Source organism: Podarcis tiliguerta (assembly GCF_965153285.1).
Source record: "Podarcis tiliguerta genome assembly, chromosome: 3".
NCBI classification, from domain to species: domain Eukaryota; kingdom Metazoa; phylum Chordata; class Lepidosauria; order Squamata; family Lacertidae; genus Podarcis; species Podarcis tiliguerta.
Window position 1 is genome coordinate 6,059,251 of NC_139536.1, and position 23,908 is coordinate 6,083,158.

General features: G+C 47.3%; 1 protein-coding gene and 1 long non-coding RNA gene across 4 annotated transcripts in view; one reads left to right on the forward strand and one right to left on the reverse strand.

Annotated features, from left to right (window-relative positions):
* FAM167A (family with sequence similarity 167 member A) overlaps nt 1-23,004 on the reverse strand; it is a 30,427-nt gene extending 7,423 nt beyond the window's left edge. Inside the window, exons 1-4 of one of the 3 annotated variants that reach the window (XM_083432799.1) lie at nt 22,648-23,004; nt 10,789-10,928; nt 7,083-7,219; nt 2,363-2,905 (exon numbers count right to left, since the gene is read on the reverse strand). In XM_083432799.1, the coding sequence (XP_083288925.1) occupies nt 2,363-2,812 (450 nt within the window). In that variant the 5' untranslated portion in view covers nt 2,813-2,905; nt 7,083-7,219; nt 10,789-10,928; nt 22,648-23,004. Of the gene's footprint in view, nt 1-2,362; nt 3,233-7,082; nt 7,220-10,788; nt 10,929-22,647 lie in introns of those variants that run through there. The other 2 variants (XM_083432798.1, XM_083432797.1) reach the window with 2 other exon arrangements.
* On the forward strand, nt 10,919-12,447 carry LOC310674046. Its single transcript, XR_014509354.1, has 2 exons — nt 10,919-11,051; nt 12,298-12,447. It is a non-coding gene; the product is annotated as an uncharacterized lncRNA (long non-coding RNA).
* Nucleotides 23,005-23,908: the final 904 nt, after the last annotated feature.

The window sequence follows — 23,908 nt, forward strand, 5'->3', positions numbered from 1 at the left end:
CTGTAAAGCGGGATGAGCGCAGCAACCCCAGAGTCGTTCGACTGGACTTAACTGTCAGGGGTCCTTTAACCTTTACCTGCCCATGCCAGCCATGTGGCTCAAGGAAGGCAGACCAGAAGGGAATGCAGTCCTCTGGGTGAAATAAAGTTTCCCTCATAGATGGCAAAGCGTGTTCTCCTTAATAGAGAGCACGTGTTGCGGTGGGGTCTAGCAGGCCACCTCACTGTTGCTGGGCAGATCTGTTTGGATGACCACAGGCTGTGATTGGGTACTTGTGTTTCTGGGGAGATTTCGATGTTGCCAATTTGTGGGTTGGGCTCAAAGGTTTTAAATATTGGGCACACAGCTTTGGGCGTCCTCTTTTGCTGCATGCGCCCACCCTCCGTGAACTGGGGATTTTGAGCTTGACCTTGCTATGCCTGTCATGGGGTCACCTGTTTTGGGGGCAGGGGCCTGGTAGGAATTTTGTCCATTTTGCTGATTGGCTGGAGCTATTTGGTTTTTGCCTACTGCGTAGCAAATTGTCACAACTTGTAAGGTCTGCGGTTGGGCATTGGTTAAAAAATTGGTTGGTGGAGGGGTAAGTCCCCACCCCTCCAATGCTGGTGCTGAAAGGGAATTCCGTTAAAGGAATCCAGGGGCTTGCCATGCTTTCCTCCAAGTCCCTGGCATCGGGCTTGGGCCGCACAAGCCCCAGGGAGCATGCAGGGAGAGGTGAGGGTCTGGTGCCCAGCTTCATTTCTCTCCAATATTGTTTTCAGAAGTCAGTTCTGTCCCTGGATGGGGGGACAGATAGTCGGAACCAATGCCTAAGCAACCACTCACATTTTTGTATTTTAATAAAGTTGTGGCCAAAATTATGCCAAAAACCTTAAACAAAAAATTACGTGTGATGTGTGAGTTATTGGGGTGGCTTGGGGACCTCAACAAACAGTTGGCTTCAGCATGTGGGCAGCTCTCCCTGCTTCTCCACCTTCTGCTGAACGGACTCCCCAAAGTCCTGCTCCGATGGTGCCACCAGCTCTGTAGAGCGGTTTCCAGGTATTTAGGGAAGAAACTGAAGATTTCCTGTTGCCTGTCCTCCTTTCTAAATTCAGCAAAGGTACCCAGTCAGCATTTCCATTAAATCAACTTAGGCTGGCATTATAATCACAGCCTCTGTTCGGTCTCCAGGCTGCACGCAATTACAGCAGGCATTAACATCGATTGGAAAGAGAAGCACAAAACTGCTATTAAGCTATTTTGACGATGAAAGTACAGGAAATTCAGCCAACGGAGCAGGTGATTTTCTCTAGGACAGCATCACCCTCCTCCTCTTCATTGGGGGGGGGGCAAGAGTGCTTGGGCCATAGCTCAGTGGTTAGTGCACCCACATTGCGTGCAGAAGGTTCGAGGTTCAATTGATCCCTCTCCAGATTTAATTATTTTTAAGCCACATTGTTGAGGTTATCTCTTTTCTTTTAGTTATAGTGGTGAAATAAGCAGGTGAGAGAAGAAGACTCCCCCCCCCAAAAAAAAAAAAACCAGCCCAAATGAGCCGAATGTCGGGCAGGGGAGCTCAGAGACAGAGTGAACTTGTATGCGATTTCATTGCAATCTCCAGCTCGGAAGGAGTTCCTTAAATGCTGCTGGAAGGAGTATATAAAGTTATGCATGCCAGCCAGCTTACTGCAAAAAGGATGGAGAGAAATAAAAGAAGGAACAATAGAGGGAAAGGAATAACAAGGGCGAGGGGGAAATGGAACAAAAAAAATGTTCAGACTGTAAGCTCATTGAGAGCAGAGGCCTATTTTTGTTTTTCCTTTCCCTACGGAATGAAGACTTTGCATGTATAAATGAACAAAGGGAAAGAAAGAAAGAAAGAAAGAAAGAAAGAAAGAAAGAAAGAAAGATGGAGAGAGTTGTGTGTTTTCTGTGAATGATTGTGACTAAAGAGAGGTGAGATTTTTCTTCTTCCCTTAGGGTGAAATCCAGCGCACACACATAAGAAAGTAGACCCATTGAAGTCAGAGGAACATGCAGCACTTCAAAACTGTCACAATTTGAGGGTGATATTTAATCACATGCCAGCAAGTTGAGGCCGCACACTTATTGCTGATGAGGAGGCCTTGTGCAATAAACCTGTTTCTCCAAGAGGTCAGACTTTTTGCAATAAGGAAAGTGCTGCGGTAAATGCAGGATAACACTGGTTTCGACACCAAGCCATCTAACTTCCCCACAAACAAATCAGAATGGATTCTCATTTAATAGCCAGCATCGTCTAACCTCCCTGCAAAGAAATCAGGGTGAATGCTCAATAAAACAGGTCGTCAGGAAGTGATGCAGTTAAAAGGTTAATAAACATCAGCAGGAACCAACTTACCAGTTCTTTCCTGAGCCAGTTGAGAGCCTCATCAATATTTCCAAAGCCACTGATTTTCTCCTGGGTCATCACCGGAACCTGCGCTTTCAAAGAGCCTCCATTGATATGAACTCGCACCTCTGTTAAAGGAACGCTTTCCTCCATTGGTTTCTCATCCCGGCTGGCTTCCGCAGAAGGCTCTGGGTGGCTTTTCCATGCAATCCCCTCCAGCTGGGCCTTCCACTCCAGATAGGAGGGTCTCCTCGTCTCCAGCCTCAGTTTCTCCGTCAGAGCTTTCAGGTTCCGCAAGTGGTCGTCAGGAGGAGCACCTCCTCCCGTCTCGGGATCTGCACCGTCCAACATTTCTTCTATCTCAATCTTAGGGGCAGACACCTTACTTTCCGGCGGAATGCCATCAACATCCATCAAGAAGTTAGCAGGGGGCTCCAATACCCAGGCAACACCATCCATGCAGTGATCAGTTGCTCCAAATTTCCTTTGCTCAGAAGTTGGGACTCAGTGCTTTCAATCCAAGACACCCCCTTTAGCAAGACGGGACACCATCTAAGCAGGAACACAAAGGCACATTGTTGGTTTTCAGCCGCAAATTGTCAAGGGGGGAGAAGGGGGAGGAACGGACGAGCAACCAGAACTTCCTTATATGACCTGAACTTGAGAAAAATGGAAGTGAAAGCCTTCAGCCTAAACCGTCTCTCTAAGAGACTTCGCCCCGGCTGCCTGGTGATGTTCCCGGGCAAGAGCAAACAAGCTTTCTCTAGCTTTCCCGCAGAAGGCTTTTCCTGCTGCAGAGAGAGACCTGTCAGGCACCGTGCTCAGGGCGAACAAACGGATTACTAAGGATGAGGTCAGAGGGAGAGAAGAGCGGGAGAAATACTGTAGCAGAGTGTTGCACAATTAATAAACCCTTATCTTGTTACCGTACTTGACACGATCTCAGCTTTGCATTGCTGAGCCTCGCTACCTGGGAGGCAAGGAAGGGCTGGTGTAATGGCTTATGGGAGCCCACCCACAAAAGCGATTAACAGGTGCAGATCTTTATTTATTTCTTCATACTTCAAGCCTGCCCTGAGAGCGCAGGGAAACTAATATGGCACAATAACTCTGTTTACTTTTAATAGAACAACGGCATTCTTGCGGCGTTGCCAAGAAGGAAGATTGCATTCCAGAGGTCTGGGGAAGCAAAAGGGTTGTGCACCTTGTGCCTAAATGAGGCTAAGATGGGGGGGGGCATTTGGGAGGGAGTTCCAGAACTGGGGAGGGGGGCCATCACCAAGAATGCCCTGTCTCATGATGTGGCCCGTTCAACCAAAGCTGTAACCAGAGGGAAAGTGGGGCATCTCCACAGATGTTAATGATTGTGGGGAGGCAGTTTGGGAAAAAGCCACTTCCGCCCTGCAGAGGAGGTGGGATTGCGGGTGTCATGGCCCCAGCCCCCGCGTGATTGGGGGAATCCCCGGCTACGTCACCCCGTGGCCAGCCAATCGGCTGGCTTTGGGGGCGTGGCCCGCCCAATTTAAACGCAGGAGCGGCCAGGGATCTCCCTCTTTTCCCACATACCAGCCACTTGGTTGTCGCCTACCTCGTAGCAAGTTGTCACATCTTTCTTAGTATTGGCGGTTAGGTATGGGTATTGGTATTGTTTTGTAGATGGAAGAGGGGAGGTAGCGCCATCACCTGCCCCGCATATTGAAGAGTAGTCTGATAAAGGATTCTGGGGGGCTTGGCCTTGTCCGAAGCCTATGGAGGTGAGGGCCTAAGGCACGCCCCCTATCGGTGACCCTGGGGGAGTTCCCAGTTGATGTGCATCAGCAGGACTCCCCCTACTGGTGGTTAACCCTTCCTGGACTTCAAGCAGACAGGCTGGAGTCAGATAGTCTGTTAGGACCGATGCCTAAGCCAATACTGCTCATCACCTGTAACCAATAAAGTTGTGGCCATATTTAGCCCATTAACCTTAAATAATTGTGTCATGTATTTCTGAAATATACTCAGAGTCGCAAAGTGATTTCATGCTCTTTATTCAGCTCATAGTGGTGAGGAGGAATGAATGAATGTCCCCTCAAAGTATCTGCTTTATATACATTATTTACACAATGGGCTGCACATGATTGGCTAATTCCGGAATTCTACTGTAAACCAATCAGGTTGTGGATTCGCTTCTATCTGGAGAATGATTGGGTGGTTCCTGCCAACCAATCATACTGCTGCATTGTTCTAGGACCGATCAGACTGCTGCGTTTTGGATCCTATTGTTCTAGGACCAATCAGACTGCTGCGTTTTGGATCCTATTGTTCTAGGACCAATCAGACTGCTGCAGTTTGGATCCTATTCAACTCAGTACATAACAATTTCCACTGGGGGGGGACGGGAACTCACCACACAAAGTATGCGCAGGTTTAACGGTGTGGGATGAGCTCTACCTGAGGGAAAGCACTTGTGAGGAGCCTGGATCCATTTGTGTGTGCTGCTGCCTACCAGATCCAGCATACATAGGGTGAAGAGCCGTCCAAGGCAGTGCCTCAACTCAGAATCCTGGGGTCCCCCTGCTTGCTCTGCTAGCACCATGTCACTCACTGCAGACCCCGGCCATCAAGTCCAAGCTCCCGCAGCTGTTGACCCACAGGCACCACCATCAGCTACAGCAGTAGAGGGCAGGAGGGCAGGAGCAGAATGGGCCGATGGAGAAATATAATCAGTCAGTCAAGCCCTAACGGGAGATGCTGTGGATTGAACCCGGAACCTTCTGCATGCCAAGCAGATGCTCTACCCATGAGCAACATAGGAAGGCGCCTTTTACTGAATCAGATCATCGGTCCACCTAGCTCATTAATGTCAATGGCAGCAGCTCTAAGATTTCAGATGGGGAGACTTTTCCCAGCCCTACCTGGAGATTCTGGGGACTGATCCTGGGACATTCTACAGGCAAAGCGTTTGCCCTACCATGGTAGACCCTCCCAGTGTCCCTATGTGCCAGGGACAGTCCTGGATTTGTGGTTTAACCCACAGAGCCACCCGCACCCCTGAAACGTGCATAAAAAGGCATATATTTGTGAACAGAGATAGATGACACAATCAAGGGTCATAGCAACGGTTCCCGCCCCATCTTTTACATGGGGCAGCCAACCCACTTGGTGTGCCAACAGACTCTCTGTGGCTTCTGAGCAGCTGAACACCTTTCTCTGCCACCCCACCCTAGAGTGGCATGAATCATAGCCCACAAGAATCCAGAGGAGGAAACACGAAGCAAATTGTCCACAGAAACAATACAGCAACAATTCCTAGACATAACAAAAAAGGAAAAGAGGGCGGCCAGAAGCCGTGGCTGGTTTTTCTCCTCTGTTCCCAGTCCTGAGGATCCTCATAGGCCTCAATGTTGATAAGGCTGCTCAGGAGGAATGGGAAGGTAGATCTGCTGGGCCTCCCCCTTCTCTCTTCTCCTAACCAGCTGATTTTAGTTTTCTGTTCAGCCTGCTTCTCGAGCATATCCTCCAACATTTCTCCGATGAAAATAGGGATGTCCTATGTAATGAAGATGGTGATGATGATGCGGGTGGCGCTGTGGGTAAAAGCCTCAGCGCCTAGGGCTTGCCGATCAAAAGGTCGGCGGTTCGAATCCCCACGGCGGGGTGCGCTCCCACTGTTCGGTCCCAGCGCCTGCCAACCTAGCAGTTCGAAAGCACTCCCGGGTGCAAGTAGATAAATAGGGACCGCTTATTAGCGGGAAGGTAAACGGCGTTCCGTGTGCGGCTCTGGCTCGCCAGAGCAGCGATGTCACACTGGCCACGTGACCCGGAGGTGTCTCCGGACAGCGCTGGCCCCCGGCCTCTTGAGTGAGATGGGCGCACAACCCTAGAGTCTGTCAAGACTGGCCCGTACAGGCAGGGGTACCTTTACCTTTACCTTTACTTATTTAATGAAGATGGTGATGATGATAATACCTTTACTGTCAATGTACAACCTTACAATGAAATTAACTGAGCCTCCCCCCCCCAAACACTCAATCTCATTGCACTTTGTGTGCTTGTCGCACAACAGACCAACCCCAAAAGTCAGTTGCACTATATTATTTTCCATTCAGCAGCCTAACAGCCCATGGATAGAAACTGTTTTTTAGCCTGTTGGTATGACTGATTAGAAGGGACGCGGGTGGCGCTGTGGGTTAAACCACTGAGTCTAGGACTTGCCGATCAGAAGGTCGGCGGTTCGAATCCCCGTGACAGGATGAGCTCCCGTTGCTCGGTCCCTGCTCCTGCCAACCTAGCAGTTCGAAAGCACGTCAAAGTGCAAGTAGATAAATAGGTACCACTCCGGCGGGAAGGTAAATGGCATTTCCGTACGCTGCTCTGGTTCGCTAGAAGCGGCTTAGTCCTGCTGGCCACATGACCCAGAAGCTGTACACCGGCTCCCTCGGCCAATAAAGCGAGATGAACGCCACAACCCTAGAGTCAGCCATGACTGGAACTAATGGTCAGGGGTCCCTTTACCTTTACCTTTATGCACGTTGCATCCTAGAATGTGTGTTGCTTTGCTGGAGAACTGCATTGCAAAATTCAGAGTAGTGCTGGTTTCGAAGGATAGCTGTGTTTCAGTTAGTGCGCCATTTTAGAAAGTGTGAATTAATATCTTGATATCGTGTGTGTGTGTGTGTGTATGTTTACCCAGGTATTTGGTATTAAGCTGGTATTCTTATTTTTTGTCATTGTTGTTATGCTTGCTTACCTTACGATAGAATTGTTATTTTGTTGTTTATTCGGCTTATTCATATTATTTTGCTAATTTTGTGCATTGCTTTGTTTTTAACACTTGATTCCCTGCTCTGGGGTTGAAACTATTCAGCGCAGAGCAGGCTTTAAAAACTGTAAATAATAAAAACAAATAAATTAAGAGAGCTGGATTTGAGTCTCACCTTCGCCATATATTTTTTTTAACAACAAAAACAGAGTTGCCTTCCCTTCTGTCCCAAATTTATCTGACTGGGAAAGAGAGAAATAGGAATGTGACTTTCTCCAGAATGACACAATTAGATCTGGTGCTGGATTCAGAGACAGTTCAACCTTCTTCTTCTAAGGGTACGATGTAAAGCAAAACCAACTTTTTGTCCACCTGGGAACGTGGCCAGAAATGAACTCTTGGAACGACCTCATGCAAACGCATTAAAATGTAATTTGAGTTATTGGGTAATTGTCCAGCCTGCTGAAGACTTGCTGGGAATTCATATAATTCCGACACCAAATCTGTAATTATTCTGGGGGAATCTTTTCACAGAAAGAATTCTATTGAAAAACAAATCTTTTTAGAGAACACAGGTCTACTTTCTCCTCAACGCCGCTATTGTTTTGGGGGCAGATGCTCTAAATGGGATGTTGATAAAAGGTATTCACAGAGAGAGAGAGAAGAAAGTGAATCTCTGGCTCCTTTGTGGCTGTTAATTGGGCATTTGTTTTATTTTTTGGAGAGTAGGCAGATAATACAGGTAGATAATTTGAGACCCTTGTCTTAATAAACACAAGTCATCTAAAGGAGAGAGGTGATGCTAAGGCCACTGCAAACCAAAACACTTCCGTCCTTCAAAACCCACATTTCTTTGAATTTTCAATGCAGTTTTTCAGGCAGGTAACGGGTACAAAAATGTACACACTGGGCTCAAGAGAGACAGTGTGATGCAGTGGTTAGTGGCAGAGTCGGACTAGCACCTGGGAGACCGGGGTTGTGGAGGTTAAATTTGGAATGGGAGAAGCATGTTTGCCATCAGTGAATTCCTTGGGAAAAAAAAGTGGGATATAAATGCAACCAATCAACTGTGCATAAAGATGTGTATAATGACAAAAGAAGAAATAAAAGAAGCTATGGGCAAGCAATTTAAAATCATACAGCATCTGCCCCTGAAGGACCAGGTGTGCAGCCTGGGAGTCATTTTGGACTCACAGCTGTCCATGGAGGTGCAGGTTAACTCTGTGTCCAGGGCTGCTGTCTCCCAGCTCCACCTGGTAGAATCATAGAATCATAGAATCATAGAGTTGGAAGAGACCACAAGGGCCATCGAGTCCAACCCCCTGCCAAGCAGGAAACTGGTATGCAGGCTGAGACCCTACCTGCCCGCAGACTGTCTTGCCAGAGTGGTGCATGCTCTAGCTACCTCCCGCTTGGACTACTGCAATGCGCTCTACGTGGGGCTACCTTTGAAGGTGACCCGGAAACTGCAATTAATCCAGAATGCGGCAGCTAGACTGATGACTGGGAGTGGCCTCCGGGACCACATAACACCGGTCCTGAGAGATCTGCATTGGCTCCCAGTACATTTCCGAGGACAATTCAAAGTGTTGGTGCTGAGCTTTAAAGCTCTAAATGGCCTTGGTCCTGTATACCTGAAGGAGCGTCTGAACCCCCATCGTTCAGCCTGGACACTGAGATCCAGCACCGAGGGCCTTCTAGTGGTTCCCTCATTGTGAGAAGTGAGGTTACAGGGAACCAGACAGAGGGCCTTCTCGGTAGTGGCGCCCGCCCTGTGGAACGCCCTCCTTTCAGATGTGAAGGAAATAAGCAGCTATCTTCTCTTTAAAAGACATCCGAAAGCAGCCCTGTTTAGGGAAGTTTTTAATATTTAATGCTGTACTGTTTTTAACACTTGATTGGAAGCCGCCCAGAGTGGCTGGAGAAACTCAGCCAGATGGGCGGGGTATAAATAATAAATTATTATTATTATTATTATTATTATTACAATAGGCAGAAGAAGAAAAACAGATTCCTGTGACGAAACTCCAAGCAGGACCCCATCACAATAGCAACACTCTCGTCTCCTGTGGGTTCCAGCAACTGATTTTCGGGAATTTTGGTCCTCCTTTAAAGAGGGCACATGTTGTGGTGAGACCTGGCAACCTAACCCTGTGTTGTGGGTGCGTACGTTTGGATAGCCGCAACACCCGATTGGTAGGTCTCTTGATGCAGGGTTCAAACAGGCCAATGGGATGCAAGCTAAACAGATCAAGGGACCTATTTATGCCCATGCACGTGACCCAGAGCTTCCTTTTTCAGTGCGTGCATCGGAACACCCGCCCACCTCTCCCTACTTTTAGGGCTTTGCGCTTGACCTTGCTATGCCGTCGTCTGTCGTTGGGACAGGGGCACGGCAGGAATTTCCCCCACTTGGCTGATTGGCTGCTGCCATTTGGGTTTCTCCTGCTGCGTAGCAAATCGTCACAACTTGTAAGGTTGTGGATAGGCTCTGGTTCAGGTGATAGGGATGGGAGAACGCTCTCGCCATCCCTATGTGAAGGGTATTCTGTTAAAGGAATCCAGGGACTTGATGGTTTGGTAAACCCCTGAGAGGGGGTTACACCTGTGCCTGAGTCCAGGGGGGCATTTGGGTGGCGGAGATAGCCTGTTCCCAGCTTTCCGCTCATCCAGGTGTTCAACCTAGACTGACCTGTGCTGGTGCCCTGGGTCAGTGCTACCTGCAACGGTGCAGAGAGCTAGTCGAACCAGAGCCTATGCGACCATTCACTTGCCGTAATCAATAAAGTTGTGGCCTAAATTCTGCCAAAAACCAAACCAAAATTTGAGACTCGTCTGAATTTATTTAAGGGGGAGGGTGGCTCTGTGGGTTAAACGACAGAGCCTAGGACTTGCCGATCAGAAGGTCGGTGGTTCGAATCCGCGCGATGGGGTGAGCTCCCATTGCTCGGTTCCCTGCTCCTGCCAACCTAGCAGTTCAAAAGCACGTCAAAGTGCAAGTAGATAAATAGGTACCACTCCGGCGGGAAGTGCGCTGCTCTGGCTCGCCAGAAGTGGCTTAGTCATGCTGGCCACATGACCCAGAAGCTGTACGCCGGCTCCCTCGGCCAATAAAGCGAGATGAGCGCCACAACCCCAGAGTTGGTCACGACTGGACCTAATGGTCAGGGGTCCCTTTACCTTTATCTTAAAGGTCTAAACATGCAAGGTTGATGCCTCCAATCGTGGAAGCAGAGCATACCTGGAAATGCCAGGACTTAAACCTGGGATTTTCTGCATTCGGTGCAGATATTGTTCCTTGGACTGTTTTCAGTCTGCCTGCTGAACAGAAGCCTGGACTAGAAAAGACTTTGGTCTGTTCCATCTTTGATGTTCTAACGTCTGTAAACAGGGGAGACTACAAAGCCCAGCCGCTTTTATTTTTAGCAGCGCTTCGGGGTTATTTACTTCCTTCTCAGACATCGGCTGCCCCGGTCCAAAATGATGGCTGCACCAATGACCTTTGACTTAGGGAGGCCCATCACCATGGTTACTGTGAATCTATTGCCCTATCTAAAGGAAGATCTTCTTAATCAAGGGGAGCGGTTTAGCAAGGGCCATAAATGCAACTGGCTTTTCATGCAGGGAATTTGTTTTCTCCTCTCCCTCCCTCCACCATAATTCATAAGCTGAAGCTGAGGTGAAAGGGACTTACCTGTCTCCAGCTTGCCTTCTCCTCGTAACATTTGGAGGCAAATAGGCGAGATTCTCTTCAAGGAAAGAGTGTTCATGTATCCATGAGGACTGCAGTCAGCCTTGAAAGTCCCTCCAGCCAGAGGAGAGGTTAACTGCCATCTGTGTGATAAAAATATATTGAGCAATCAATTAAAGCCACCAGGAAGAAATATGTCAGCCTGGAAATTTACAGAGAGAGAGAGAGAACTTAACTTAGCAAAGTCCCAGGGCTGATTCTCACAAGTGAGTCAACATCACAATGTACCGTATTTTTCGCTTTATAAGACACACCAGACCACAAGATGCACCTAGTTTTTGGAGGAGGAAAACAAGAAAAAAAACATTCTGAATCTCGGAAGCCAGAACAGCAAGAGGGATCGCTGCACAGTGAAAGCAGCAATCCCTCTTGCTGTTCTGGCTTCTGGGATAGCTGCGCAGCCTGCATTCGCTCCATAAGACGCACACACATTTCCCCTTACTTTTTAGGAAGGAAAAAGTGAGTCTTATAGAGCAAAAAATACGGTATTTTAATTTTAATACAAATAATAATGATTGTTACTGTTTGCATTTATTTGTCACTTACAGAAAATGTCTCAGAGCAACACTGGATTACTGGTGAGGCAGTTTACCATTTGAACCACACCACCACACACTACGCAGGTGGTGCTGTGGTCTAAACCACGGAGTCTTGGGCTTGCCGATCAAAAGGTCAGCGGTTCGAATCCCTGCAATGGGCTGAGCTCCTGTTGCTCAGTCCCAGCTCCTGCCAACCTAGAAGTTGGAAAGCATGCCAAAAATGCAAGTAGATTAATAGGTACCGCTCTGGCGGGAAGGTAAACGGCGTTTCCGTGCGCTGCTCTGGTGTCAGTGTTCCGTTGCTCCAGAAGCGGCTTAGTCATGCTGGCCACATGACCCTTAAAAACTGTCTGCGGAGTGGACAAACGGTGGCTCCCTTGGCCTATAAAGCGAGATGAGCGCTGCAACTCCAGAGTCGTTCACGACTGGACTTAACTGTCAGGGGTCCCTTTACCTTCACCTTTACCACCCATATATGCTTTGCTGCGGAAGGGTCAATCTCAATTTGGGAGTGTGGTGAAGGAATTGCATGCCGGTGTCCCCACCAAGAAACGTCTTGGAGTTCTCTAGGAGATGATCTACCCAGGTGAGGCTGCCTACGTGTCAATCACCTGACATCCCAATGGCATCAAGTGACCTGGTTTGGCCCACACCTTTTGGAATCAACCAGCATGGACAAAGGCACACTGCTTTTCAAGTGCTGATGATCAGAGCAGTTGGCTTGGCCTCTCGGACTCAATGGGGATACATTTAATGTGTGTGTCTAACATCAACATTTTCCCTCCAAAAGCAGAAGTAAATAACATGATAGCCAATTGAATAGGATCAGCATGACTGCAATCCTAACTCTCGTGCATCGTTTCCTGTGAGTAAGCTTCCTTGACTTCAGTGGTGCTTACTTCTCATTGCATAGGTTCAAGATGTGGAAGACATTGAACTTTAATGAAAGGTCATCGGCTGACCGAAATGGCTTTTAATTAGAAACGCAGTCTTGCAAAGACCTGCTGCCTTCGAAACAGCTATTGTGAAGCAGGAACCTCATTAAAAAAGGAGATGAATCTGGCCTCTGCTTGGTTATATTTCTCATTCTCTGACTCTCTTTACGGCTACAGTAAAAGGTCACAAGCAAACGTGAAAGCCTTGCTATCACCTCTTTCACTTGCTGGAGCAATGAAGGACCACCAATTGCCCTTGTGCTCCAGCAGATCACATAATCACTCAAGAGCACAAGAGCACTCTCCTCTCCTAGCTGGTTAGAGCATGGTGCTGATAATGGCAAGGTTGCAGGATCAATCGCCATATGAGACAGCTGCTTATTCCTGCATCAAAGGGGGCTGGACTAGATGAGCCTCACAGTCCCTTCCAACTCTCCAATTTTATGATTCCTGTGATGGAGGAGATGTTTGCAAGAGGTAGCAGAGTCACCTTCAACCTTGTGGAATTGGATTGTGGGATCTTCATTGCTTGCACAACACAGAGATTGTTAGGAGCATCCTACTCTCGTGTAGGACCCTGCAGAGACACATGCCCGACCGGCATGTTCTCTCCCTCCTGGTCAATCATTCGGGAGCTTCAAAAGCTTTCTTCAGCCCGAACATCACAGCGACTGATACCAAGAAGCATCAGCACACTTAGGAATCCGCAGAGTATTCGCAGTTTGCATAACAGACCTCAGTAGCATAGCATTTTGGCTAATCTACTTTATTTACATCTAATCCACTCGGAGCATTAGCTCCTTCCTCTTTCTCATCAGACAGCAAAGAGAAAGAAACAAAGGACAACAGTCCCACTTTCCGGAACACAGTAGTACAAAACATCCTGTCTCCATCTTCTTCCCACACTGTGGAATGAAAACATACACCGTCATGTGATAGGCAGCAATCTCATGACTACAAACATGGAACAGGAATCCCAACAGAGATAACCCCCCTGCCTACCTCTGTAGAAAACCAACGGCTTTGCTAGAATATTCTGATGCCGCAAGCTCATTCTTTAATCAAGTACCTCAAAGTGCGTAAGTGGACGGTGTTTGCATTATTACCGTGGAGAGGTATTTAAGTATATACTTAAGCAATTAGAATTCCTTTGCAGCTTGAAGGAGCTCCCGTTACATAGTTCACATATCTCCACCCAACTTTTTTAAAAGTCACAAGCAGCCCTACTCATAACCAGGAAGCATTTTAAGAAAAGAAAAAGAAAGAGAATGTTAAGGAGGTTTGCAAGGGGTGGCTGCATCAGGTACAGATCAGAAATCCAGATAAGGGCGGCATAATGCAAACTGTTATGAAAAGATTCCAGCCACAACGCTGGCAGGTTTCAGGATCTTCCCTGACCAGATAAGAAGAAGTTCTAAGCACTTTCTTGACAAGGTCCTTCTGTACCCTAGAGAAATTCAACCCCTTCTTAAAGGCGTTGGATGGAGTTCCAGAACCAAAGCCAAGTATGATCTTTGCATTCCTCCCAGTTCTTTGGAGTAAAATGAGGCAACTTTAGCCGAAGGGGAGGCATGGCTCATTGCCCTCAGAGAGTTGGAAAACATCCATTGCACCTGTGCAGAGCATGTCAGTATGTGAAGGGAGGGACATTTAATCTATAAGACCCTGCACACCCCAGAAAGCAACAGGCTTTGACAGTAAATGGGGAGAGGTGCAATTTGGGTGTTCAGAGCCGCAGCTGTTAGGAGGTCCTACACATGAGTAGGAGTCCAGCAGAGACACATGCCCTCCTTGTCGTTCTTTCGGGAGATTGAAAAGCTTTCTCCAGCCCAAACATAGAATCATAGAATCATAGAGTTGAAAGAAACCACAAGGGCCATCGAGTCCAACCCCCTGCCAAGCAGGAAACACCATCAGAGCACTCCTGATATATGTTGTCAAGCCTCTGCTTAAAGACCTCCAAAGAAGGAGACTCCGCCACACTCCTTGGCAGCAAATTCCACTGTCGAACAGCTCTTAGTGTCAGGAAGTTCTTCCTAATGTTTAGGTGGAATCTTCTTTCTTGTAGTTTGGATCCATTGCTCCGTGTCCGCTTCTCTGGAGCAGCACAAAACAACCTTTCTCCCTCCTCTATGTGACATCCTTTTATATATTTGAACATGGCTATCATATCACCCCTTAACCTCCTCTTCTCCAGGCTAAACATGCCCAGCTCCCTTAGCCGTTCCTCATAAGGCATCGTTTCCAGGCCTTTGACCATTTTGGTTGCCCTCCTCTGGACACGTTCCAGTTTGTCAGTGTCCTTCTTGAACTGTGCTGCCCAGAACTGGACACAGTACTCCAGGTGAGGTCTGACCAGAGCAGAATACAGTGGCACTATTACTTCCCTTAATCTAGATGCTATACTCCTATTGATGCAGCCCAGAATTGCATTGGCTTTTTTAGCTGCCGCGTCACACTGTTGGCTCATGTCAAGTTTGTGGCCAACATCACAGCGTCTGATACCAAGAGGCATCAGCACACATCAGGATCAGCAGAGTATTGGCAGTCAGCGTTCAGACTCAGTAGCACAGGTTTTGGCTATACGTTTATTTACATATACACACTTGGAGCATAGTAACTCAGCTCCTTCCTCTTCAGCATCAGACAGCAAAGAGAAAGAAGAGAGAGCAAATGACCTACATCACAGAAACACAGTAATAAAAACATCCTGCCTCTGCCACTTCCCACAATGTGGAATGAAAACATACACCGTCATGTGATAAAAACAATCCCATGACTGCAATACGGGGAATGAATCCTAACAACAACCTCATTCACATGACCCAAGTGCTCCATATTACACCAGTAGCCAAAATTGTGGAAACCTTTTGGGGCCTTTTCTTTGGAGTAAAACCATAAAATTATATATCAATGGAAAGATCATTTAATGAAGAATGTAATGCAACGAAGGTTGTTCAATTATCTGTATTCTATCAAAAGTTATATCCAAATAACCAGAAAAAGGAAGCACAACTTGCTTAGGGTGATATGCAGTAGCTTTCCTTCATTTGAATGTAGCCAGTGAGCATGAGCGTTTAGAGAGCCAATCAGGTGTTATGAACCATCAAACCTCGGAAATACACTTTTTCTAAAAGGTTTCCACAATTTTGGCCACTAAGTGTTTTGGCAAAGCAGCATTGGTTCAAAGTGCGCCCATGCTGAGTAAGGGTCAGACTATCTATCTCTCGATCCATTCATGAAGTTTACAATAACACAGGGAGTTGACTATTTCGGAGTCTGACCTGGAGATGACAGAGATAGATGCTGCATGGACAGCATGTGATCTGCCACTGAGCTATGGACCATAAAAGCCCATAAAAGGTAAACCAATAACATAAAGGTAAAGGAAAAGGAACCCCTGACCATTAGGTCCAGTCGTGGCCGATTATTTGCAGACTATGGCAGACCAACATGGCTACCTACCTGTAACCAAATCCCTTAACTGTTCCTCATAAAGCTTGGTTTCCTTTTTTTATATATAATATTTTATTAAGATTTTCACATAAGAAAAAAGAAAAATACAAAAATAAAAACAATTCAATTTTCATAATATATCTTGCATTTGCTTATTTCCCGGACCTCCCCACACCTCCCCTCTCTGTATTCCAGTTCAATTATTTATTCAGCAAATCCCTTCCCTCTACCTTATCCTTATCTTGATCTTAGTATATTATACCTTTAGCTTTTCGTCTATTAACCTTCCATTTTTCCATATTCCTTCATCCCATTATTACTAATAACCCTTTAACCTCAATCCAACATCATTCTAACATTCATTAATTTTATAATATTTCTGTAAGTAGTCTTTGAATTTCTTCCAATCTTCCTCCACCAACTCATCTCCCTGGTTTCGGATTCTGCCAGTCATTTCCGCCAACTCCATATAGTCCATCATAAAGCTTGGTTTCCAAACCTTTGATCATTTTGGTCGCCATCCTCTGCACATGGTCCAGCTTGTCCATATCCTTCTTTAACTGTGGAACCAGAACTGGGCCCAGGACTCCAGGTGTGGTTTGACCAAGGCAGAATGGGGTAGAACTATCACTTCCCCTGACCTGGACAACTAGACTCTTGTTGATGCATTTGTTGAATCGCATTAGCTTTTTTTTTGCCTTTTTGTTGACTATAATTTTAGTTTCAATTACAGTAATTATTTCTATGTGTGCATCTATGCAGATGCAAATAATCCTTTCATGTGTGAGAGTGAGGCATACTTTTGGCAAGTGTTTATCCTAAAATAGCCTGTGCTGTTAGATGGCAGCTTCCTACAAATGACTTAGAGACCATGTCTCCAAACAACATTGATTCCTTTTGGAAATGTACTATATTTAGTGTACTCTCAGACTGGGGAAGAAGAAGAAGAAGAAGAAGAAGAAGAAGAAGAAGAAGAAGAAGAAGAAGAAGAAGAAGAAGTTATTATTTGTACCCCGCCCATCTGGCTGGGTTTTCCCAGCCACTCTGGGCTTCCAACAAAGATTTAAAATACATTAAAATGTCACACATTAAAAACTTCCCTGAACAGGGCTGCCTTCAGATGTCTTCTAAATGTCAGGTAGTTGTTTATCGCTTTGACATCTGATGGGAGGGCGTTCCACAGGGCGGGTGCCACTACCAAGAAGGCCCTCTGTCTGGTTCCCTGTAACTTCACTTCTCGCAATGAGGGAACCGCCAGAAGGCCCTTGGCGCTGGACCTCAGTGTCCAGGCACAATGATGGGGGTGGAGATGCTCCTTCAGATATACAGGACCGAGGCTGTTTAGGCTTTCTCCCTTCTGTTCATGGTTTTTTTAAAAAAAAAGAAAGGAGAAATTTTATTTTATTTTGTTTTATTGACAGGAGCCACACCTGGGAGGCAGTGGGTCTCCTACATCAAGCTTCAGCACTTTCTCTGTGGCAACTTTGCACTGATAAACGTTGCCATAGTGATCAGCGAAGAGATGGCCAGCAAGCTTTGAAGCCACGGGTGAGCAGCGAGGCTCTTCAAAAAAGAAAAAGAAGAAAAACATCTTCCACAGCCACACTTTCTTTCCTGTCCTTTACTGGCAAGGGGAAAACCAAGCAAGGGGGGTGTTGGGCTGTGTGAAAGAAAACTGGGTGCCAGTTTGAAAAGAGATTTTAAATTTTTTTGCTTTAGAGGACGTGTCATGCATGGGCAATCCCACCCCCCTCCCTCCGAATACTTGCCTACATTTGGAGGAGGGAAATAGGCAAATGGAATGGCTGATGGGAGTTGTAGTTCAGCAACAACTCTGGAGGGCCAAAGGTCCCCAACCTGATTTAGGCCCTAAAACTTTTTTGGGGGGTAGAAACAGGGGCAGAGAAAGGCGGTGTGCCACCCTGGGTGTCACCACTGAGGGGGTGGCAAAATGCCTGGCGGCACTCACTGCAGGGCCTGCAGCGTGCCCAAGCCACACAAGTCTCCTGGGAGAGACATCATGCTGGGCCCAGGGGGAAACTGAGCGACATGGTCCAGGTCCGGTCCCGAATCCAAGGGTTCCGCGAGGAGTCAGTCTGATAGGACCAAGACAGGAAACCAGGCAAGGTCAGGCACAAGATCACAGGCAGGGTCTGGCAAACAGCAACATTGCTCTCACAACCTGGGGCGGGGTCCAGCAGCCTTTTATCTCTATCGTGGTAACGGCTGGTCCTGATCCCCCGGTGACTCACCTCCCTGTCTCGCCTGAAGGTGAGCACTCCTCCTGCAAGTACTCAGGTCTCTCCTTCTCTCAGACCTCAGTCTCTGCAGCTCGGGAGACGTCGGTGGGTTACTAAACCCAGGGGCCACCTCAGCCTCCCCTGACCCAACTGGTAGTGGAGCAGCTGTAAGTGATGGCCCAGCTGGAGGCAACGAGGTCATCCCCGCATCTGGAGCCAGGGCAGCCTCAGGCCCCTGACTTGGCCCAGCTGGTGCTTGTTGCAGGGAAATCTGTGCAGACTGGGGCTCTTCAGAATCAGGCCCCAGACTAGGTTCAGCTGCCGCCTGAGGCAAAGGGTCTGGTGCGGACTGAGACTCCTCTGGCTCTGAGTCCGAGCCCGAGTCTCAGGCCATCACAGACACAGTGGCTTGGGTGTCCGCAGGCTTCGCACTGCCCAAACAGTACACCCACTGCCTGCCCCCCAGCTGTAGGGCGGCTGAGTGGGAGGAGGCAGGCAGACTCCTCAGAGGCCCCACAGTACGTCCTTCCCGGCTCGCCCCACCCCTGCGGGCGGCTGGCCTCACCCCTGGGCACAGGGCATGTGCGCTGCCCCAGTCGCCCAATCAGCTTGCTCCACCGCTGGGCAAAAATGCCCTGCGGGGCACGGACTAGCCACCCCTGGTTCCAGTTCTGCATGCACACAGTGCTAAGTGACCATTCAGTAGACCCTCCATATGTTTTGGGACTACAATTCCCATCATCCCTGACCACTGGTCCTGCTAGCTAGGGATCATGGGAGTTGTAGGCCAAAAACATCTGGAGGGCCAAGGTTGAGGAAGCCTGCAGTAGACTGTCATCCGTATCAGACCTATGCCAAGGGCCAAGGATTGATCAAGTCCCCAGATCCCACTTTTTTAAAAAAAAAATCCCAACAACTTGGAATTCCACTAATCATCAGCATGAGGCCATCATTTCGATTTTCTATCACGCCGCTGAATATTTGATGTAAAAAAAAAGGATAAGAAAATTCACAGGAACAAATTCATTCCAGCCCTGCTGAGAGTCCTTAGCGTTTGCTGACAACAGGATGCAATTTTCTAGTGCTTTTGCAGAAGGAGGTTGAGAAATTGCAGAACAGCATTTTTCCACCTTCCCAAAGCTGTGCATTGCAAAAAAAAAAAAAGAACATCCTGCTCATTTAAATGGATGCATGGACGTGAGCCTGCAAATGGGTAAACAAATATAGGAGCAAAGCCAATGAATAATAAATGGGAGATTCATATTATATCAGAGCATTATGCCCTTGGGGAAATCTCTCCCAGGGTCTGTTTGCTTGACCCTTGGTGGTGGTGGGGTGTGGTCACATGGTGCTAAGACTGCCAAAATTTTAACTCAAGAAATCCAGCATTTCTAGGCATGTGTGATGTACTGGTCAAAGTGCTGGACAAGGACTGGGGAGACTCGGGTTCAAATCCTACCGCAGTCATGAAGCTCAGTGGGTGATCTTGGGACTAGATTGTCTTTCAACCTATCCTACCTTGAAGGGTTGTTGTGGACAAAAAAGGGGAGTAGAAAATGATGAATGCTGCCTTGAACTCCTTGGTTGAATTATAATAATTGCCTTCCTTTTCAACATCTACATGAAGCCACTGGGAGAGATCATCAGGGGGTTTGGGCTGGGTGTCCATCAATATGCAGATGATACCTAGCTCAACCTCTCTTTCAAATCAGAACCAGTGAAGGTGGTGAAGGCCCTGTGTGAGTGTCGGGAGGCGGTTGGAGGATGGATGGCAACTAACAGATTGAGGTTGAATCCTGTTTTGGGGGGACAGGAGGCGGGCAAGTGTGGAGGACTCCCTGGTCCTGAATGGGGTAACTGTGCCCCTGAAGGAACAGGTGCGCAGCCTGGGAGTCATTTTGGGCTCACAGCTGTCCATGGAGGCACAGGTCAATTCTGTGTCCAGGGCAGCTGTTTACCAGCTCCATCTGGTACGCAGGCTGAGACACTATCTGCCCACAGACTGTCTCGCCAGAGTGGTGCATGCTCTGGTTATCTCCTGCTTGGACTACTGCAATGCGCTCTACGTGGGGCTACCTTTGAAGGTGACCCAGAAACTACAATTAATCCAGAATGCGGCATCTAGACTGGTGACTGGGAGTGGTTGCTAAGACCACATAACACTGGTCTTGAAAGACCTGTATTGGCTCCCAGTACATTTCCAAGCACAATTCAAAGTGGTGGTGCTGACCTTTAAAGCCCTAAACGGCCTTGGCCCAGTATACCTGAAGGAGCATTTCCACCCCCTTCATTCAGCCCGGACACTGAGGTCCAGTGCTGAGGGCCTTCTGGCGATTCCCTCCCTGTGAGAAGTTACAGGGATCCAGGCAGAGGGCCTTCTCGGTAGTGGCGCCCGCCCTGTGGAACGCCCTCCCACCAGATGTCAAAGAGAAGAACAACTACCAGACTTTTAGAAGACATCCGAAGGCAGCCCTGTTTAGGGAAGCTTTTAATGTTTGATGTATTATGGTATTTTAATATTTTGTTGGAAGCCTCCCAGAGCGGCTGGGGAAGCCCAGCCAGATGGGTGGGGTATAAATAATAAATTATTATTATTATTATTATTATTATTATTATTATTATTATTACTTGTGGCATACTGCCTTTTTAGGTAGATACATTTTTGAAAACAGAAAAGGATCCTTTTGTGCATAGAGTGGTACCACGGGTTAAGCACTTAATTCGTTCTGGAGGTCTGTTCTTAACCTGAAACTGTTCTTAAACTGAAGCACCACTTTAGCTAATGGGGCGTCCTGCTGCTTCCATGCCGCCGGAGAACGATTTCTGTTCTCATCCTGAAGCAAAGTTCTTAACCCGAGGTAATATTTCTGGGTTAGTGGAGTCTGTAACCTGAAGCGTATGTAACCTGAAGTGTATGTAACCCAAGGTACCACTGTATTTGCAAACTGTGCTAAAAATGGACCCACTCCATTTGATAGCAAACAACAAGAGCAACAACCTTCCTTACTTTCATTTTGGGCTTCTAAAGCAGTCTTTCCAATCTCAGATCCTTAGGAGTTAGGAACTTAAGAAGATGTCTTATATACCAACTCAGACCACTGGTTCATTTGAGCAGTGACTTTCCGGGGTCTGAGGCAGGAGATGTTCCCTACCAAAGATTGAACCTGAGATCTTCTGCATGCCAAGCAGACCTCCTGAGCATCTTCCCCCAAGGGCTGAGATCAAAACCTGTCACTAGCTGTGGAAGAGAGCCCACCTTTCAATTGCTTTTCTTTCGCGTTTTCAAAAAGAGGATGCAGAACACCAGACAAAAGGAGAGAGGGAGGGAGAACCCACCCATTTCATCAATGAGAACTGCAAAGGGTGTGGAATGTGAACCTTTTCAGTAAGGCTTTCGAAGATAAATACGGGGGGGGGGGGCTGAGTCTGCAATCATATGAAAATCACAGGCTCTGAGGGGAGAAATTTGATCCAGTTCTCATTCAAAGGCGAACCTACAAAATTTGCACTTTTTGAAATAATATGCGGAGTCCTCTTCTTAAATTCACACTTGTGCGAATTTTGCTGTGCAAGTAACAGGCATGAATGTGCATACACTGGAATGAAGCATGCATAGAAAGGCACATTTTGGGGAAAACAGCATATGAAAATGCATTAAATTTGGGGAAATTGCTTTCCCAAAAAAAATGTAAATAAGGGTGGGGGGGAAAGCACACAGAAATGTTCACAGGCGGAGAAATTTGCACTAAAATACAGGTGGATGTTCATGAGGACTAGTAGATTTTTCTCCTTGCGTGCAAATTCATGGGGAAATGTGGAGTACTGGATTCAAGATAGGAAGAATAAGAAAAACAGAGAGAGACAGGAATGGGCAGATCTGCCCAGCCCTCGTTCCCTCCAGCCACAGAAACCACAGGACCCATCACATTCATCTAGGTGCAACATGGGTTCGAACAGAATCTCACCACCTTTTCTGCTCGCTGCATTTGTGGACACTGCTCCTCATTCCACATCTCCCCACAACCAGAAGGCATCTCGGCTGCTCTTACTTGAAACCTCACGTCCTATTGTCCTTCTATCGTTGACACCACGCTTCCATGAAGTCCCTCAATACCCAATGTGTCAAGATCCGGATTTCATCGTGCACCACTCATGACTTCTTATAGCAGGGTGTGTGTGAGAAAGAGCGGTCAGAAGGAGTGCTGTTGTGGGGCTGCTCACACACCCAGCAAGCAACAGGCTCAGAAATAAACCCTGCCTTCCCTTATCAGAAGATAAGCAGAGAGACATCTATCCTAATTCCTCTAAGCAGGTTTTAGGGGATGAAGGGGCGTGTTCCTTTCTGCAGAACCGGCTGCCGAAGCTGTACTCTTGCAGTCACAACCTTTGTGGTTTTTAGAAATATATGCACATATATAGGATGAAATTGCCCGGGGGAACAAGATGCGTAAATGTCAAAGTCTCCACCTGGTGGTAAGAGCCCTGGGGTAAGCGTGGGTGCAAGGATTTACACACTATTGATAAGGTACCGAGAACATCTTCAGGAAACGATCATTCCCTGCCTCCTTTCAGGTGGTGGGTGGGATGGAAGGTGGCAGAGAAGCTGGAGAGTTAAAAATATATTAAACTTACCAGAATTTGCATGGCGTCAGGGGCATCCCCCATTAATATTCCAGTGGTGAGACTTCAACGCTTTGCTCTGCCTCTCTCTCGCTTTCTAACTTGAATATCTTCAGCTGTGCTGCTGCTGCTGTTGATGTTGCTTCCAGTCCTCCTCTAAACCTCCAAGTCACTGGCTGTGTTTCTCTTGGCTTTGAAAAATGTGTGTGCATCTTTTTTTCAAAGGGACTTCTCTCCCACCGTGTGTGTGTGTGTGTGTGTGTGGTTGCGTCAAGGCCGTTGCCTAGCTACCGCCGTACTATTCCAGTTTGAGGCTTTTCACGCCGGTATTTCTGTCCGCCGTCTCTCATTCATGCCAGCCAGACTGGGATTCTGCCTCCCACTAAGACATAACCCTGAAGAGACCTAAAAGAGAAAAGAATGCCTCTCTTTTTTTCTTTTTTTTAGCAAGTGAGGCTGGGTCCTAAGACCTGCCAGGTTTCATTCAAGATTCCTTGCAAGGGGAGTTCCAGGTGCCTAGACAAAAATCACAGAGTCATAGAGTTGGAAAGGGACCCTGCAATGCAGGGATCACAGCTAAAGAATCCCTGACAGAGTTTTACCTAGGACCCACGTACCTACGGGACCGCCTCTCCTGGTATGCCCCACGGAGGACCTTAAGGTCCACAAATAACAACACTTTGGAGGTCCCAAGCTGCAAGGTGGTTAGATTGGTCTCAACTAGGGCCAGGGCCTTTTCAGTACTGGCCCCGATTTGGTGGAAAGCTCTGTCACAAGAGACTAGGGCCCTGCGGGACTTGACATCTTTCCGCAGGGCCTGCAAGACAGAGCTGTTCCGCCTGGCCTTTGGTTTGGACTCAGTCTGACCCTTATGTTTCCCTCCCCTCATGGTCTTGATCTATGGGCTACTTTTAAAATGAGGCTGCATTTTAAATTGCATTTTAACCTGTATTTTAAATTGGGGTCCCCCCCCCCATTATGCTTTTACTGTAATTTTACTGGTGTTAGCCACCCTGAGCCCAGCTCTGGCCAGGGAGGGCGGAGTATAAATAAAATTTGTTTTATTATTATTATTATTAGTGGTGGACTTGTAAAGTAATCAAAAGCTATTGGGAAATAATTTACAATGAAATGAAAAAAATGTTGAAGATAACTTTTGTTAAAAGACTAGAAGCTTTTTTGCTAGGCATTACAAGTCAAGACTTGCCAAAAGAGTGGAAGAAACGATTCATGTACGTTACAACAGTGGCTAGGATATTACTAGCCCCAAAAT